Source organism: Terrapene carolina, unplaced genomic scaffold (assembly GCF_002925995.2).
Source record: "Terrapene carolina triunguis isolate 2854851 unplaced genomic scaffold, T_m_triunguis-2.0 Scaffold95, whole genome shotgun sequence".
Classification (NCBI taxonomy): Eukaryota; Metazoa; Chordata; order Testudines; family Emydidae; genus Terrapene; species Terrapene triunguis.
The window spans coordinates 5,165,942-5,186,082 of NW_020664446.1; the positions used below are offsets into that span (position 1 = coordinate 5,165,942).

General features: G+C 44.8%; 1 protein-coding gene across 5 annotated transcripts in view; it reads right to left on the minus strand.

The window, feature by feature from the left end:
- Nucleotides 1-20,141, minus strand: part of SH3PXD2A (SH3 and PX domains 2A) — a 358,093-nt gene that overhangs the window by 110,765 nt on the left and 227,187 nt on the right. For 3 of the 5 annotated variants that reach the window (XM_026650919.2, XM_026650918.2, XM_026650921.2), the window contains one exon: nt 18,276-18,304. In XM_026650919.2, coding sequence (XP_026506704.1) covers nt 18,276-18,304 — 29 coding nt within the window. Of the gene's footprint in view, nt 1-18,275; nt 18,305-18,461; nt 18,551-20,141 lie in introns of those variants that run through there. The other 2 variants (XM_026650920.2, XM_026650922.2) reach the window with 2 other exon arrangements.

The following is a 20,141-nucleotide window of genomic DNA, read 5'->3' on the forward strand; positions in this document are numbered from 1 at the left end:
TGGAAATTGCTAGGATCAACAGGTTTTCAGCAGAGGCCCATTGACTCTGGAACTCACTTTCCCATTTGACCCAACAGAACAAGAGTCTACCCTTCACAGCAGCTTGTGATGCCTTTAGAGACCATAAGACTCCATAGCTGGGGCACTAGACTGGAGGGAGATTCTGGATTTGCCATGGATTCTTTGAGTGGCTGTGACAAGCCATGTTGCTGCTCAGTGCCTCGGTTTCCCCCATTTATAAAATGGAAGTAACAATACTTCCCAACTCAAAGTGCTTTAAGATCTACAAATGAGAGGTGCTATTGAGTGTAACAACTAAATACCAGCAGCATATTCAAGCTTTTGCCTGTGGACGGTGATGTGTGGGTGAGAGAGAGATGGAGAGTCTTAATTACTAGTTTGTGCATATACATCCAGTGACGTTAAGAGGCCTAGATACATAAAAACTTATTACCATATGCAGATTACTCTGGATAGACAGACACAGGTGACAGAATTCTAAGTAAAGCAACAAAATTATTTCATCCAAAGAGAGGCAGGGGAGGGCAGAAGAGAAGGGGAATTTCAAACCAAGTTTGCACTGAGCCAAGCCGACACCGGAAACTAAAAAACAGCTGAAGATGAAAAATATTTGGAATAAGGAAACGTCTATCATGGCCTTACAGTTATACTGGAGCTACGTGCTCCAGCAGTGTGAACTTAATGGGAGCCACTTGGTGGCTCTTATACATGAGCCCCACCAGTTCAGAAGTCACTGTTGGTACTTAACCCAGCTTTTCATGCAGTTGGGGAGCACCTGGTGCTTATTTGATGTAGGATCTCTTTTTAGACTAAAGCCACTTTTCCCTCTTGGCTCCAGCAGCTGATCCAAGACTGAAGACAAGAGAATTTAAAGGAGTAGTTGGGTTTCTTGGATTCCCACGCATAAAAAAAGTTTAAAAAAAAAGGATGAGCTCTGTCATGCAAGAGAAGCGCTGGATAGCAGTTAGAAATAAATGAGAGCGCTGTTGAAGAAGACAACTAGCATATTTCAGCTGCTCCGGCACAACACATCTGCTTAACGTTAAACTGCCTTCTTGGGGATTTTTTTAATTCCAAGACGCTGAAGGCTCTAATTGCTCCCAGCTTCTAAACCTCCCCCAGCAAATAACAAAAATACCCAAGACCGCAGTGATGCATGCAGCCTCACAAGGAGAGTGTTTGGGGGGAGGAGGGCAGAGGCTGGAGAGTTCTGCAGCGGTGCCAGCAAAACAAAAAGCCATAACAAACAGCCCAGGGTTTCCCCTTTAGGGCAGAGTTTTACTGGAATTCTGCACCAGGCTTGGTGTCAATTTCAAATGAGACTGGTAATGGTAAATGAACAACCCCCTAACTTCCTTCCCTCTGCTTCCCCTCCGTTACGTTGCTGAAAGGCCAGTTAGGCACCAATGACTTAGAGAACCATCATTTGGAAGCGAAGTTAAAGTTGCCTGCTAATGCAAGCCACTCCTAATATATTTGAGGCCTGATCCTGTTCCCATCCAATTCCTTGGGATTTTTACTGCAATTTCAAATGGGGTCAGGCCTTTAAAAAATAAAAAAAATTATGAGTTGGTTTCCTCAAGAACAAAGCAATGGAGCGGAGTGGCTTGTGAGTAGCATTAGGAAAGGCTCCCCTTCAGTTCAGGGATGAATTTCACAGAACCAGCAGTGAAACAGGAGAGACACGTCTCTGCTGGAAACAGCTGCTGCCCTCCAGTCCGATTCAAATCGCTGCCTTGGTCTACAGGCAGGTCAGCTCTGCCTTCTCAGGTGGAGACTAAAGGAGTGGGGGGAGGAGAGAGAAGATACTTTATAAGATTTAATTAAACTAGTTGCCATGGCAGATTGAAAGACAGAAGCAGATTTTATTGCAAGTTCACCAAGAAGCCTTCTTGATGCCTTTAAGACAGGCTTTTCTGGTGTTCCTCCTACTAGTGGTGGTGATGGAGAAGTGGGCTGAGACTCCTGGGTTGTGACACTAAGCTTACAATACACCTCTACCTTGATATGCTGTCCTCGGGAGCCAAAAAAAATCTTACCACGTTATAGGTGAAACCGCGTTATATCGAACTTGATTTGATCTGCCAGAGCACGCAGCCCCGCCCCCCCTGGAGCGCTGCTTCACCGCGTTCTCCAAATTTGTGTTATATCGGGTGGGGTTATATTGAGGTAGAGGTGTATACAGCCCCACCTTTCTCATTTCAATAGAACTAGTCTGTTAGCTCTGTCTTGCCAGGTGTAGTCAAAGAAATTAATGCTACATTCACATGGCTTTTTGCAAAAGCCAGAGAATATCTGAAGCATTAGAGAGGGGCCTAATTGCAGGGCTTAGAGAGAGACCTGATCTTTCCCATCATTGCTTGTTCTTGTTTGTATTGCAGTAGCATCTAGGAGCCCTAGTTGTGGACCAGGGACATGTTGCACTAGCAACTAGGCCCTGTCCAGATAGATTTAAAAAGAGAGACAAGCCATCCCCCAAAGACCTTACAACCTAATCTGGAGACGTCTACCTTGTTTGGCACACAGTGGAAGGCAACAGATTTTGATTGCTCTGGAGGAAACATAAGGCCACCCATTAGTAGACCCAGAGCTCCTGTAGGGAGTCTCCCATCTCATTCATGACCTTTCAGCTGAACTACAAAGAATGCCAATTCAAAGGAAGATGGTGCAACGTCTGCTCTCCCTTTCCCGGAACAAAGCTGAGGTTGAGAGCATCTCACACGGCAAAGTCTCTTTGAAGCAGCACCTAAAATCTCCAAAGAGGAGCCCCAACCAATCATCTGTTGCTGGATGGATAGCAGCCATGTCAGACGACCATCGGCAGGGATAAAAGGTGAGGAAGACAGGAGTAATCTCAGGGTGCATTTTGAGAGTCAATCCACTGAAGTACTAAACAGAAAGCAACAGGTGGAATAAGGAAACTCATTTGCACTCCTTTTCCTGCTCATCATTAGCTGTTCCAGGGTTTCTTTGTTGTTGCTGCTGCTGACAGCACGAACAGCAGTGCTCAATGTGCAGCATACCATCACTATAATTTTCCTGTACTGCATTTCAACAAGAGTCCGATTGCCAGAGATCTTCACATTAAAGGGGCTATTGTCCTTTTGACACTGGAGCTGAAAAGGTAAATCCCCTACATGTCACTGGAGGTTAAAGACCTCTGCACATGCAAAATTAATAGACTAGAAGTGCCCATCATGAAGCCCTGCCCCCAAAAAACACCAGTAGGGAATATTGGGGCCAACTTGCCATTGGCAATTTGCACACCCAAAGCCAGACAGGGGAAGAATGAACATTAGTATCCCCCGTTGAGTAAGTACGTAAAAGCACACTTAAGGGCAAGTGCTGGCATTTGAAAATGGAGAAGGGGCAAGCTCCCCACCAGTTCCTAGCAAATGGTGTGTTCTAAGGGGGCCTAAACCTGCTCCCATTGAAATCAGGGATGAGAAATTACTGGACTTCAGGTCAATAATAGATGATCAGACCACGGGGCAACAGCATCCCAGTTGCAAGTACATCCATTCATTCCAACACCATGTACATTCCCAGCATCCCTCCTACACCCCCCCCCCCCCATCATTGTTAGTTTGTGGAAATACGTTGATAAACCAAAAAAATGGCTCAAAAACCACCCTGCACAATAAGGTTGTACACAGGCCATTAATGTTATGTACCACTTGAGCCAGGGAAGCTTCATTGGTGGTCTAGCAGCTGGCAAGGATCCTTAATAGGCCTGCAACTGATCCAAACCTGGCCACTCCTTCGGCTTGGTCACCTCTTTTTACAATAGAGAAGTGTGTTATCAGATACCATTAGAGGAACAAAAGAAGTCAGCAAGAACTGACCAAAGCTATTAAGATAGTTTCCTGAAAATTAGTCCATTACATTAGACACTCACAGCAGGGAGAAGAGAAAAATCAAGGTCAGGAGAGAACTGTTAAAAATCTGAACTTTGTAGCTCAGGCCCATTTCTACTCAAGTTGGACTTTCAGTTATAAAGTCTAACCTCAATAGAGCAACTCATGGCCAGTTGCTCACCCTGGTGTCCATATTTTCAGCAATTATTATTGTTTGTCTCAAAGCGGATCACAAAATGTTATAGAAGCCCTGTTACATGGGCACTAAGGCGGACTCTCTTGCAGGGAGTGAAACCCAGGTCTACATAATGTTAAGACAGGGGGATTAAGGACAAGCAACAACAACAAAAGATTTAATCTGATTTTGAATCTACTTGAACACTATGGGTTTGGGAGTTTTACTCTTAGTCAAGTGTCATTAGGGTTGTACTCTACTTGAGAGATGGGAAAAAAAACAAAAAAAGCAGGAGAAAAGCTAGGAATGTAGGGGTTTAAAACCAAAAAACACGCCATGTTGACCAAACTAATTACATCATTTATATCACATTAACCAATGAGATCTCATTTTTTTGAGCAGAGACCTACACCAGACAAGTTTTCTACCATCTTTGTTCAGTGTTTGCAGTGTCCTGGTCCCTAGCTGGAGCTCCTGCTTCTACAGCACAAATAAATGTGTCTTTTCTTTTTCAAATACACCATCTTCCATTAGGGGGACAAATGAATTTTCCTTGCCATGTGGTAGAGCCAATGCATTGCATTTAGTCCCTTCTGCTGCACATACAATGGCAATGCAAGTGTTTACAAGCCATCCTTAGTGTATGTTTTTAGAGAGCTTCTTTAAAATGGGGCATTCAACTTCCAGCAGGTGTGAAAGACTAAGGCAGATCTACACAGCACACGCAAACTCAGCCAGCGCCAATACCTAAAAAAGCGGCATGGCCAGGCAGCTGCCCCTGCTACTACCCCCAGCCGCTATTTTTAGGTTCCAGCTTGAATGGGCTCGTGCATGTACATCTACCCAAGCTGGAATGACACTTCCCAGCTGCTGTGTAGACATGGCCATATGCTTTTGTTCTGTAGGGTTTCAGAATTCTCTTGCGTCCTTTGTTAATGAAACAAGAGTCTAGTATCCAAATATAAATAAAATTTAAAAAAAGGGATGTGGGGGGAATACAGTGGTTTAAAGCACATATGCCCCCCCCCAAAACAAAAACAAACAGGATCCAACACCCCCTCCCCCAAAAAACCCAACCGCATTTAAATAAAGGAAAGGCCTACTGATGGCTATTCTAGCCTTCCAGCTGTAATCTACTGAAGAACAGAACCCCGTAGTCCTATGCCAATACTCAGACTCTGAACACTAAACAAACTACTGACACACCATATTACTAATCAATTGTCTCAATTCAAAATGTGACTAATCTTGCTGATGTTTCAGCAGGCAAACCTTGGTCAAAGGAGTATTTTACATTACTCGTTACAGGATGCTTCATTTTGATCTTATTTACTGCGTTTAGCCTCGTCTCAAATAGCCTGTGCTGGGATCATGTGTTACTCTGGTCTGCAAGTGTCTTTTGTTCTTAAAATACAATATAGATTTTGTTGCAAGAAGCGAGACCAGAACTCCCAACAAATAGGATTATTTGTATTGTCCAGCCAAGAGCGCATCTGTCCTCCTCAAACAGTAGCCTGCTATCCTGTAAAACACTAGTTCAACCCCACCCCCACATCTGATTGCAGACCAGTTTCAAATAGCTTCCACTTGCCACGTAAATTGAACTGCCTAGCGTATATTAGACCCACACACAAACCACTTGGAAAATATTCACATCTGGCTTTCACATGACCAAAGCGTGCCTCGGAAATTCATCTGTGTAGCAAACTCTTACAAGGGAGAAACCCGCAACCAAAAAAATCCCTACCAGAGAGACTAAACGAAGACAGAGCAAGAGCAGATCATGTGCTCTACATACTGTAGAAAAGGAAGCACAGCCCTAGTTTAACATCTGTATTTTAGTGACCATGTTCAGTTACTGTCTTTACTGAGAAAGAAAGCTGCACACTAAAGGAAATTAAGACCTAAACATTTGCTTTTACGCTTGATTTGCATTATGCACTGTGTGTGTAATCCTAAAGAGAGCATCCTAATCCAATTTGAGAAAATGGAAAATCGGCAGGATTATTTTGTTTTTGTCTGATCACCTTAAATCACAAGTAGCTGTCTGACAACAGTGAGTATGGGGGCTCCACTTGCCATATGGTTGATGTATTATGCTAGTGTGGGTTCATATTCAAGGGCATTGATAATGTTGCCATTTTAGGGTCCAAGTGGTGACATCGATTTTTAAAAAGAGAATCTGGATAACTTTATGGCCATCAGTAACATTTACAGCTATGCAAGCTAAGAGGAAATATTAATCTGGGCAAATGCCATTACTTGCCATGGATGAGAAGGCAACGCCAGCTCTCCAGCTTTGCGCAACAGAGCAGGTGTATTTGGAGAGGTTTTTAGGTCTCCCTCTGGAGAGCTAGATATTGAAAACTGCGGACAGATGGAGTACAAGGGCCAATGTTCTGATCGGGGGCAGTAACCCTTGCATTATGAAAAGGTGCAAACGCTAAGGGGGTCTACACTGCAAAGACGGGGACCCATGGAAGAGAGTCTCAGAACCCAGTTCAATTGACTTGGGCTCCTGCTACAGGGCTAAAAATAGCAGTGTAGATGTTTGGGCCTGAGCTTTAGCTCTGAAACCCAGTGTGGGAAGAGGTGGGTCTCAGAGCCCAGGCTCCAGGCTAAGCCCAAACATCTACCCGGCTACTTTGAGCCTCATAGCGCAAGCCCATGTCAGTCATCCTGGACACTCACTGGAGCAGGCTTTTTTTGGTAGTGTAGACATATCCATAGACAGACAAGCCAACCTTATTTTCCACTGCCCCTAGAATGAACAGCCACACTTTACACTCTCCCAGCTCAGACCCAGCACAGTCTGGATTCAGGCTAGGTCATGGGGTAAGAACAGCTTTAGTGCCACTGATAGGTGAGCTCTTGTTGTCAGTGGATAGAGGACAGACATCCATGCTCCTCCTCCTCCTCCTGGGTCATTCTGCAGCATTTGACGCTGATGAGCATGAGACATTGCGGTCTCACATGAGGCAGGGGCCCAGGGGAATGGACTCAAGAGAGACCATGAAAATGGTCCTTCCTGGAGGGAATATACCCAAAGAGTAGCAATGGGAAGCTACACCTGTGCCACTACACCTCCCTCACCCCCAACTTGTGAGGTTCCACAAGGATCAATTCTCTTTGGTCCTATTCAGCATCTATAGAGAGCCATTAGTTGAACTGGGAAGCGGACAAGGACCTCAAACGCCAGCAACAGGCAGATGACACACCGCTTTACCTGTCCTTCACCTTATACACAACCAAGATGAACCCGTGTTTGGGGGAGATCAGCTCATGGATGAGCAACAGGTTGAATCGGAGCTAGACAGAGGTGATACTGGTGGGCAAGGAAAGCACTATGAAGAATTTCACAGCCACAGTGCAGTCTCCTTCAGTGGGTGTGTCCTTCCAACAGCTAGTCAATCTGTCTAGCGTTTGAGAGCGTGCCTGGATTTCTCATTAGCAATGCTGTCTGCTATCTAACCTGGCAGACAATGACCCAATCTCTGTTGCATCTACACCTTTGACACCTCCCATCTGGACTAAAGCAAAGAAAGCTTAATGCTTGCATGTATATCAGCTCTTAGGAAATTCCAGCTAGTACAGAAGGATATAGTACTTCTCACTAACATGGGCAACTGCAAGCACATCAAACCTGCCCTCGTCTATGGGAAGTCAACGTAGAGAGAAGAGAGTCAACATCAAGGTTTTAGTCCTTATCCTAAAGGAACTGGGGGCATGTCTACATAGCCCACAGCGGGGAGCGTCCCAGCCCAGGTCAATAGACTCAGAGTCATGGTACTGCACTAAGAACAGCTGCATAGACATTGCAGCTCAAGAGAGGTGGACTTCAGAACTATTTTTAGTGCAATAGCGCAACCTCAAGTCTGCCAACTCAGGCTGGGAGGCTTACTGCTGCTGGCTGTGCAGATGTACCCTCAGTGGCTTGGGCCCAGGAGACCTGAAGAAAAATCTAAAGCTCCAAGATTGAGTCAGTGGTCGAGAATTCTGCTCTTCTGGTGCTCATCTGTGCAGGAGGCAGAACTTTTCCAAGACTGTGGAACAAACTTCCACAGGAATGAAGAGCCATCATGAGCCTCAGCACTTTCTGCTCCAAATGTTTGGCACACTTCAATACACACAGAACAGTGCAGACAAAAGAGAAAAAAAAATCCGATCCCACTCACACAAATTCTCCCCATGGGGAGAGGATCAGAGAAACAAGAAGTCACGTGACAGATGTTAGTCACATGAACAAGAGCGCTGTGTGGCTCAAAAGCTCATCTCTCCCACCAACAGAAGTTAGTCCAATAAAAAGTTATTACCTCACACACCTTGTCGCTCTAATATCCTGGGACTGACATGACTACAACTATAGTGCGTACAGACATTAGTCACATCTCTCGATGGTCAGCAGGAAGGCACTCAAGATACCATGTAAGAACTTATGTTATAAGAACTTGCTACTGTTGTCTCCACTAGTTTATATAGGATTCCTAAGGGAGCACCATGGACAAGTTGTCATGAAGTTGAAAGCTTCCTTTTGCAACAGATCCATGGAGTTTGAGGCTCTCTGCAAAAGTGTCTGTCTCATTGGTATCCAAGCCCCAAGTCTGTGCTCCATGATTCCTTCATCCCACTCCTTGAGCCTCTCCCACTCCACACCCACCTTTTCACTCCTCATACAGTGAAAGGACTAGCTGCAGAAAAGCTTGGTTGCCTAGAATTGTTCTCGTTACTGTGCACAGTTCAGTCAATGGGGACAGACAGACATTTACCTTGTCTTAGTCCCCAACTCCTCCCATAGTGAAGTGGAAAAAAACCCATGAAGTAAGGGCCACCCAGGAGAAGACAGTGATCCTGTCTATTCAGCAGGCCAGACTGTCAGGAGCAATCTAAAGTGGCATGAAATAAAAGAGATCCTAGTAGTGCCTGTGTTTTCAGTAGCCTCAGGCAGATGGCCAAAACATCTCATTTAACCAAGTAGTTTAAAATCTGGTATATAAGAAGGATCAGTTTCCCTGCACCGAATTACTGCAGACAGGACTCTGAATGTGTCAGTTTGCTTAAGTAGATCCACATCTCCACTAAACAGTAATAATGCAAATCACACACGGCGTGCACCAAGACTGAATAGCCTGCCCAAAATTCTTCCTCCGAAAGCCACAATGCTCCAACATTGCAAACTCAGACTTAGCAGGGCACTCACTGTAAATTGTGGAAGGAGGGTCACTCACTGTACTCCTCAGAAAGTTTGTACTGCAGGATAGGAAACCAAGGGCCTGAAGACAATGTTTGAGCATTGTTCTATAGAGGATCTGCCCTGGCCAGGACAGCTACACCAGAAACTGGAAGAACAAGTTGAACACACAAACTCACCAGCTTAGGAAGGATCCTATTCTGTTAAAGGTTCTCCGAGATCAAAAAATGTTCTGTGATTAACAAAGGTCTTAGACAGAGACCCTCAAAAGTATTGGATTGACAGGGTGCATGAAACTCTTGCGGATTTCAATGGAAGTTAAGCACTTAAATCCAGTTGAGATCTGAGCCTCCGTGTTTGATGCCAATAGATGCGGAGACGGGCCAAGCACCCTCAAGTCCCATTGGCAATCACCATCTTGCAGTACCAGGCAGATATTGGTCATCTCAACTAGTTTTTGCATGTTGCTGTTTCATCTGGCACTGGTTGTGCACACTTTCAAATCCCTTCTCTCATTAATTCCTTGCCTCCCCCACTATTTTTAAAATAAAGAGAAACACTTGGACAAAAATATTCTGGCAGTGCCTGCTGGATTTGGTTTTTAATTCCATACAGTGATTACAATGGCTACACATAGCCAAGGAGCTAATCCTAGGATAAATGATTTCTTCGCATTCAAAATTACTGTAACAAGTCAGATCAACAACTGAAGAGCAAGTTAGGAAATTCCATTTGACAAGACTGAGCAGCCCATCGACCCTCACTGACCCAGACCAAATGGCACACCATGAAGTCCAGCCCACCATCTCTCTTTCTACCTTGCTTTCCCACAACATAGGGAAGACAGGCAGTCATTGTGCACAAGTGATTTATGGAGACACAAAGGTGAGCATGTGCTTCAGGCAGGGCCCCCAGAGGATTCAGGGGGCCTGGGGCAAAGCAATTTCGGGGGCCCCCTTCCATAAAAAAAAAAGCTGCAATACTCTAGTAACATGCATTTGGAAATGTAAAAAATAACCAGTGAAATACATTCAAAAATGAATTTTTAATAATTTGAAAATATACAAAATACATTTAAAAACATTAAATGCTTTAATGGTATGTATACATTTGCAATTACATAATGGGCTGTCGCTGGGTGATGGTTGGTGCCAATGGGCTGTCTCTGCCTGGGGGTGGTGCTGCTGTTGCCCAGGGCTGGGTGCCCAGCTCACAGGGGCTGGGCTCAGAGCTGGGGGTCAGGGGAGTGCCTGGCTCAGAGGGGCTGGGCTTGGAGCTAGGGGTCAGGGCTGGGGGGGGGGGGGGGAAGAGGAGAGAAGAGAAGAGTCAGGGGGGTGCCCGGCTCAGAGGGGCTTACCATGCTGCTTACTCCTGCCTCCCCCCTCTCCCACAGCCTCAGCACGCCGCGTCCAGGAGCGGCCCTGGACAGCGCTGCAGCAGCGTGGCTCCACAGGACCTGAGCTCCCGCCGCTCGGCCCAGAGCTCGGAGCCCCGCCCCCTTACTACGCGGCTCCCAGCGGGAGGAGCTCAGGCCACGCCGCTGCAGCGCTGTCTAGGGCCACTCCTGGACATGGCACGCTGAGGCACTGAGGGATGGGGGAAGGCGGAGGCAGGGGGGGAGCCTCTGACATTCTCGTGGGGGCCCCTGTGGGGCCTGAGGCAAATTGTCCCACTTGCCCCCCCCCCCCCCCCAGGCAGCCCTGGATTTAGAGTGCAGTGATCCATGTCAGACTGCAGAAGCCTTGGAGAGATTAAAACACAAAGCCAGAGCTACACTGACTCATCCTCAAGCAGATTTCAACAGCCTACAAAATATTTTTTATTTTTTGCTGTTTTTGTGTTTCAATTCTCAAATTCACCTGTTTAGCCTAAAACACTCCTCTCCAATGGGAGAGGTTCCTCCCCACCCCCAAGTAGGGGAGGGGAAGTGAGACAGCGAAAGGAGGTTGACTAGCAGAGCAAAACAGAAGGCAGGTCTGCACTTCAAATGCTGCAGCTGTAGCACTACAGGGAAGAGATTACCTATGCCGATGGAAGAGCTTCTCCCATTGGCATAAGTACTCCACCTCCAAGAGGTGGTAGCTATATAGGCGAGAAAATTCTCCTGTTGATTTAGCACCGTCTACACTGGGGGTTAGGTCAGTTTAACTGCATCGCTCGGGAAGTGGATTTTTCATACACATTGCTCAAGGGATTATACCAACCTGATTTCCTACTGTAGACTTGGCCTTCACTTTTGCTTTTAAGCAAAAAACAAACAAAAAAACCCAAAAACACAACTTCTTTAACTCCCTCTTTCTCCTCCCATGTCAGATTTTAGTTGTGAGCCTCAATTTGTAACCTATCATTTACAAAGGAAATTGAAACATCTACCTCTTAATCAAATGCAGATGATTCCTGGTCTAGATGTATTCACTGGTAGGGCTGACCATCCTGATGGGAAGACCTAAATGTACTAAATCCCAGACCCAGGGAAGACCGTTAATTATCTGTGTTTCATCCACTCTAATTAAAGAGCCCCATCTGAAAGTTTGAGAAACCTAAGATACTATTTATCAAGTGTTAGCCTACACCTTTATTGCTGTCCTATCTGTAGAACAATGAACTATGATGAGATTAGCAATTTAAGACTATCCACTAATAGGATTGAGTGGATGTTAAATACTTGTTTCTTTCATTTCCTAATTGTGAATAAAGTTTATATAGCGAGTTATTCTACTAAAGTTTCACACTTGAAATGCTCATCTGTACTGAAAGAAGTCCGAAGTCTCAATGCCCTTATTGTAACACCATCAGAAACTGACAGACAAATTTATAAGCAAATTGCTATATTCGCAGTCAACACCCATCTCATCCTAAAGAAAGGATTTTAAAAAACAAACAGTCTGCCTTCCAAAAACAAACTTACTCTGCTTTCTTGTGAGCTTTATCCTCAAACAAAACAAAACACAACACGACTTTGCATGACTGATGCAACCATAAATATGTCACCCCTAACTTAAGTGACATCTTGAAGCATCATACTGTGATAGAAATGAACCCTAGAAAAACAGGCTGCGTTCAAGCCTACTGTGTGACACCAGACAGCTAGGACTAATCGCTGAGCAAGCAGCAGGTTAACCAACTACACTTTCAGGGAATTTGCCAAAGTTTTATGGCCAAATGGAGTCTTCATTATGGAACGACTTGGGGGTTCATGCCAGCTTTCTCTTGCCCCTAGCCTCCGATTATGCCAGGACCCAGATGCTTTTGTCAGATCTGCCCAAGCCTCATAACAGCTTCTGGCATGAGGCAAGCAAGAGGAAAAGGGCAGGACCATCTTACCCTAGGAATCTCACATTTCTTTTGGCCAACCACACAACAGAATAGCTCCTCTTAGCTTACTCACCACCATAGGAAACGGATGTGCCCTACAAATGCTTTAAATCACTTTAACCCTTAGCGTACTGGCTCATCCTAAGCAGTTCCACAGTGCACAGATGGGAAGTTGCAGGGTTTGGATAATGTGTTTACACACACCCATTTAGGTTATGCTGTGTGCAGCTAGCCAGTAACAGATTTAAAATGCGGATTCAGAAAAAAAGCCAAACGGGACACCTGCACAGAACCTGAGCCTGTTTGAATGATAATGAAGGTCAGCTGCTTCTCATATGCTTGGGCATATGGAAATTTGGATGTGCAAAGAAATGCCTTCCCCTTTTGCCTCATGGGACCTTGGGTGAGACCTAATAGGGATCATCCATTATAAACACATGGGATGTGCCCACCTGATCCATTCCTTGAAGTTGCATTGGAGCCCCCTAGGCACTGATTGATGACAGTCCTTCAAGGCTGCTATTAGTTTAGTGACAGCTAATTCCTAGAAGCAACTTATTGCACCTGAGATGCCGCAAATCCCAAATAAGAGCAAAGGTGACTAGTTTAGGTCTGGATCAGCAGTTCTCAAACTGTGGGTCACAACCCCATTTTAATGGGGTCACCAGGACTGGCTTAGACTTGCTGGGGCCTGGGGCCAAAGCCAAAATCTGAGCCCCACCGCCCAGGGCGGAAGCCCAAGCCCCACTGCCTGAGGTCGAAGTCAAACCCTGAGGGCTTCAGCCCCGGACATGGGGCTCAAGTTGCAGGCCCTGAAGCCCTTGGGCTTTGATTTTGGCCTCCCCGCCCAGGGCAGTGGGGCTCAAGCTTTGGCTTTGCCTATCCCTGCTCCCAGGGAGATGAGGCCTTAGGCAGGCTCAGGCTTCGGTCCCCACTCCTGGGGTCCTGTAGTAATTTGTGTTGTCAGAAGGGGGTCAGAGTGCAATGAAGTTTGCATGATCCAGACCAGGGGGTTCTCAATCAGATTCATGCAGGCAGATCTGTGCAGAACCGTAATGACTTCAGGGGCATTCCATCCACGCAGACCGGATGGCAGGATTGGAGCATATGTAATTGGACTCTTTGGGGCAGGGCCTGCCTTTTTGTTCTGTCTTTATATAGTGTCTAGCACAATGGGGTTCTGGTCTTGGACACAGGTCCCTAGGTGCTTACATAATACAAAAAGACACACACACACACACACACACACACACACACACACACACACTCCTCAAAAAGCAGACAGTGTCAACATAAGACTCACTTTCTTGTTCTCCTGTACCAGTGCAAAGAAGCTGTATGTCAGTTCAGAACACCACAAAGCCAGTGTCTGAAAATTTTAAGAGTTGGGCAAACATTCATTAAGTTCTGAACTCATCCAATCTCCCTCCCCCCAAAGTCTAGGCTGATCTGGGGTCTGAATAATGAGCATATGTTTGAAAAATAAGAAGGCAGTCAGTGGTCTTCCAAGGCATTCATAGAATTCCTATTGTGTCTTCCATACTTGTATTAGTGCTCCAAATGCAACAGTTGCAGAATTCCAGCGGGACCACACTGCGCATAAGTTAACATACATGGCTAAAAGCCTTTTTACAGCACACCATCCAGTCAAGCCTCAAGACTTGTTTACTGTTCAGTTTTTACTGGAGGGCTGTTTATATTTTTTTACTTCATGTTGAGGGAGGGATATGGGTTTTTTGCACTTATTTGGAAGAGCTGCTTTTTAAACGCATGTTTTTAAGCGGTTTTGTCATCTTAAAAAGAATTCGGCCACATGTGCAATAAAAACAATTTGTGTCTGTCCTATTATCTGTTCAAATGTTGTCATAAAGTGTAGCTTAAGAAAGGATACAATTGCAAGCTAAACCGTTCTCTCACTAGATGCATCTTTCAGCCAGTTCATGAGATTACTTGTGTTAGCTCAAGTGGCCACAAGTTGTAATATTCAGTCTCCGTTCCATAATATTTAACTCTGAAAATACAGTTCACCAGTTTATTTGTTTTAAGGTGGTGAGGGTCAAAGGTTAGAGAGTGAAAGTGTCCTTGACTTCATAAAGAGATTTAATGTTGAGACAAACTATAAAAAACAAAACCTTCAAAAGACACCTCCACCCCCCCCCCCCAGTTATTTTTAATTATTCCTTATTTTGAGGATACTATATTCAGACTGAGTCTGGTGATCATAGTTTATTTATAATTAAGTCAACATGTCAGAGTGGGTTTGTAGGAGCATTTTACCTCATATTGTTGTTCTTAATATGAAGAACCCAATTTATTCCAAATGCCAAGAAAGTTAAACCAGTTTGTTCTAACAGATTTGCACAGTATCAGTCCAAATGCAGTACATTAAACTGATGCCACATGAGCACCCAGATCTCTTACCCCTTAAGAGAGCAGGCTCTGGGAGAGCTGTCTGGACAGTGCTCTCAGCCACATGGAAAGGGGGAAATAGAGCATTTTTGTGCTGCCCTTGGCCACAGACATTTGCCAGAAAGTGTCACCTCCTCAACTAAGGTATAGCAATAAAAAGGGAATCCCAGAACATTGCAAATCCTGACATCAAAAAGCATCAACCAATATCATATACCAAAAATCAATAGCAGACATTGAAGCAAAGGGCCAACAAACGATGTTATCGCATAGGAAACAAGTACCAAAAGGTGGGAGCTGGGTACCGAGAGTGGGAGAAGGTGGAACACACAGACACAGAATTCAAAGCTCTGACTTGACAGGGACTCAGGAGAGCATCAACTCATTGGCATCTTATTTGTGGCATCCCAAAGAAGGGTAAGGTGGAAACGGTAGTTGAAGTTACAGGATACATTGGTCCTACTGCTCTGTTGCCTTTTTGAGCTCACAGGGACCAGCCCAGACCTCCATTCCCTAACTACCTGCCCAATTCTTAGTAAGGAGGAGTATCAACATTCCCTTTGTATAATCTGGTAAACTGAGGCAGAGGGTCAAACACCTCCCTAGTGTAAGTAATGACAGAATTACACCGAGGGGGATTGCAGCTCAAGGAATAAAGACCTAGATCAGTGGATTTCAACTTTGTACCCGAATGGAGTTGCAGACCACTTTGGAAATCTTAGACAGTCTGCAGATCTCCAGGGGTCCATCGACCATAGGTTGAAAGCCACTGGCCTCAAACAAAGATATTTAGGAACCTAATTCCAATTGATTTCAATGGGAGTTAGGCGCCAGACCTAAGTGACGTGCTTGAGGTCGCACAGCAAGTCAGTGTGACATTTAGAACAGAAACAAATAGTCAGACTGCTAAGCCGCGAAACCTCAAGGTTAGGAATCTAGAACTCCTGGCTTCTGCCACTAATAGATGTATCAAGGACTCACTTTAAAAATAAAAACAAAGCCTCTGCAAAGTCTAATTGTTCACAGACGTGCTTTAATTGGGGCTTTTTAAGACACGGCCCTTTTCCAGTGTTCAAAACACAAGCTGCAGTTGCTCTTTAGTTCACAAAGAAGTGTTCACTTTAACTGAATACGGATAACGTAGCCACCGCCAACAGTGCAAACACCTATGAAATGAAGGTGGCACAGCAATGCTTGCCCCAGACTCCTCGTTTGTCCTTTTCTGTTGATACAGAGGCTTGCTGAGAGCTTTTAAACAGCTTCTTAATTGTGACTTTTTTTGAAGAGACATGTAGGTTTTGTAAGACAAGCTTGTGAACAAGGAAGCTCAAAGAAGCGTTTCCTTGGTTAACAAGCAATGGAAATGTTGATCGTAAACAATTCTTTTGCAAGATTGGCAACCCAAACACTGCAGCACTGGGTTAGGGCATGAAGTGAAACAGACTGGCTAAAGAAAATAATTCCCTCCAATCTACGATAAATGCAGTGTGAAGCAACAGCAAAAAGCGACCAGTAAATTGCATATGTTCTAATAATCGAAGAGGTAAAAAAAATTAAACCTGGAATTTTAACCTGAGTGTCACTTTTGGGGGTGGGGGGGGGTGGGAAAGGGAGAGAAACAAAAACAAAAGCACCACCGCATGTCCTGGAGTGCCTTAATCTTTGCCATATACATTTATGTTTTATGGAAGTCTGAAAAAGAACAGAGTTACAAGATAAAGTCTGTATCTTAACATATCATCTAGTGATCTAGACATGGGCCGGTGAGCTAGGAATGCAAGGTTTGAATCCCAGTTTTAACACTAACTAGAGGGGGAAATCCAAGACTACCAATAAAGGGAGAATGCCATTTACTAACCTACTTTCTAAGGTGTTAAGAGAATTGACTGGCCCACTTAAATCACATAGTTAATTGTTGCTAAAAGGGGCATTGGAGGTGTTGAATGTAATAAGCCTTTATTCTAGAGTGGGAGAGGTTTTCAGATACAATATAACCCAGATAGTTTTTGTAGAGTTTTGATAAAAAACTGCCACACACATGCTATGATTTATGACAGCAAGCCAGTACCTCATTGGTTCCACCGTAACCATGAGATCACTTAATTCCCTAGCAGGGTTTTCTAAATAATACGGCCATTCTAGGCCTGTGTAGGCAACAGGCTGGCAGTTTCATACAGCACTATCAGTGAATCCATAGGACAGCAGAGCCAGATGGCAGCAGCCCATTAGTGTATTAGTTTACTGCAGAAGTGCAGCATAAATCATTCATAATTTAACTGACCAATCAATCCAAGCAATGTCATTCTCCAAGAGGAGTGTGACCCTTTTTACTCCCACGGGATCTGCATGGTAGGTAGGGAACTCGGAACTACCATAATACCACTTGAAGAAAAAGAGCCACACCCAGACAAACATTTCCAGAAATGGCTATTGATTTGGGGTGCCTAGTTTGAGATATATTACTGAAAATATCAAGTGTAATGTAGTACACGCAGAACTCCCTGCAGGTGCTCAGAAGCTCCAAAGCCAGGCCTACCACCTCCAGTTTAGGGCAATCGAACTGAGTAACCCATAATCATAGGTCACTTTTGAAAAAGTGTCTGGAAAAAAAATATCACTGCAGGTCATAAGGGAGGGAGAAAGAGGATTGGATTTATATTAGGTTAGATAATATCTTTTATTAGACCAGTTTCTGTTGGCAAAAAAGAAGTTTTCCAGCTCTTCCTCAGGTCATTTATAGTGTCAGACTGGAATTACAAAAGGTAACAGCAGCTAGGATACAAAACAGACACCCCAACCACAGCCTCTGAGCCAGACTACACCCCAAAGCTTGGGGCAAAGAGTACCTCACACTGAGGTACTCACAAGGCAAGACTATTTCAAGCACAACACAGGATCCCTTAGGAGAGGCAACTTGGCAGGGCGGGTGGCCACAAAATAAGGCTCAAACTGAAAGAGAACAGTATCTCTACTCCACCATAAAGAAACCTGACAGCGCTTGGATCATGCACAGGTACAAATCGATCAGAAAGAGGACTTAAATTTAAGGCAGCTGCCTTCTTGGACCGGAGAAAGATCTGTATAAGTGCAACGAGCAGGGGGCTAGTCATTTTTGTTTCAAAGGCAGTTTAATATAAAGACAGTTTTCTCTCTGCACAGCTATAGTCTGTTTGATGCCTCTGTCTCTCACCGTCTTGAGCAGGAAAGAGTCAAATCACCACACAATTTCATGCAACAGGAGGTACATGGAAGGTTCTTAAAAATCTCTCTACATAGCCATGCACATTATATGGAGAATCTGGTCTCTTACCTGATTTTCTTTTTGAGGATCCATAGTCCCTGAAAAATAGGCAACAACAGATCGACATGGTTAGTGTTTGAAATGCAGGGAAAGAAAAGGGTGTTTCCCAGACTCCCACCCATAGACTCAAGGGCTCAGCCTCTGCTTTCCCTCCTTTAAACTGGAGGCTAAGGCAGCAAGGCATTTGACACACACAGACTTATACACCCTGATCAGCAGCACCTCCTCAGCGGCAGTAGCAGCAGCTGGTGCTTCTGCTGCACTAGGGGGGCCAATGGGCCATGTGATCCAAGACAGAGCAAACCATCTACAACCAGCAAAGCAGGGGAGAAGAGTGTCATTTTTCCTCCTTTAAATCAAGCTATTGAATGCCCAGTTGCTGAATTAACCCATTACATTCCCTTGCAGAGGTAAAAGCAAGTCAAACGCTTTCTGCAAAGGTGTGGTTGCTATAGGCATATCTTGCATTGCCCACAGTCCCTTCATTTCAAATGGTAATTAACAGCTGCATAAACCCCAGCCCCTTCTGGTTATCTCTGTCAAACACTTGTCTTCTCTTTAAGAGGAAAACTTAGTTCCTTTTTTGTTGTTTTCAGGATAGAGAATGTGGCTTTTCTTCTGGATCTACAAATCAAAGGAAGCTGGTGCCTTTGCTTACAGTGCTAGAAGTTGCTATCACAGAAAAGAGGAAGAAAGTGCTGAACAGAGCTGGGAGAAATTGGAAAAAAATGTTTTAGAATAATTAGAATGAGGGTGGAAAATATTTTACTATGGTAATTACTTCTTCCCACTCTCCCAGTGTCCTCTCTGTATCTGTCTCTTAAACCCTGACCGTGAAACGGGATGTGTAGTCAGGATCCAGGGGTTGCCTGCTACAGATCCCACTAGAGGATTGAGGTCTTTGTCAATTCTTTGGGCAGTGACTGCCTTGTTTGTTGTCTCTTGTACAGCACTGCGTATTCTATGGGGACATTAAAAAAGCTGGGAAACACCGAGTATCCCAACGCCGATTATGCAAAGTTCAGAATATTTGGGAGATAATCTGAAATGTGGCATGCTCCCTAAAATCAGAAATGTGCATAGAAATGAATTTGGTTTTCCCAAAGGTTTTGGATCCACCCCCATGACATTTGGATAGCCAGGATTTACTTCCGGTGAAGAAGAAGAAAAATCCCAGTTTCTTTTTGGGTCCCTTCAAATTTTCCAGTCTCACGTATTTCTATGAGACACAGTTTTCTCATGAGTCATTTTTGCAATTGTATTTGAGGCGAAGCCCCTACCGTTCATAAACAAACTGGTTTTTGCCCAGAAGCAACATTGTTTTTTGCCCACTGTCACAGGGATATACTGTGGGGCGGTGGCTGGAGCACTATATACTTCATCTGTTTTGGGCTGCCCACTAAGGCACGTGCCAACCCAAGCCTGCCTTTATTCAGTGACCTTTTTAGCCTACCAGCTACACATCTTTCATCACGACACCCACGGTGGTCAAGGCTGCCACGCTAGGATGCGACAGCGGAGTCTCTGTGGCCCGCAGATTCATGCTTAACACCAGTTCCTCGTCACAGACCCTACTACTCGCCCGCCCCGTTTTGACAGTGGGCCCTTCTTTACCGATTCTGGACTGAGGGAGGCCTCTGTGCAGCCAACCAGCACCATTGGGGTCTTCGAGACAATCCAAGCTGCAGCTGCAGCACAGATCAAACAATGATACGCATTGTCAAGGAGTGCCCGCTAACCAAATTCAGCAGTGGGCTCCGAGAGCTCCACTTGGCCACTAGGAATTCTATTGCTTGGCTCGGCGACTATGCAAACGCTAAATAAATACACTCCCTGGGAAGTTGTGGGCAGCTCCTATAAGTTAGAGTTACTCTT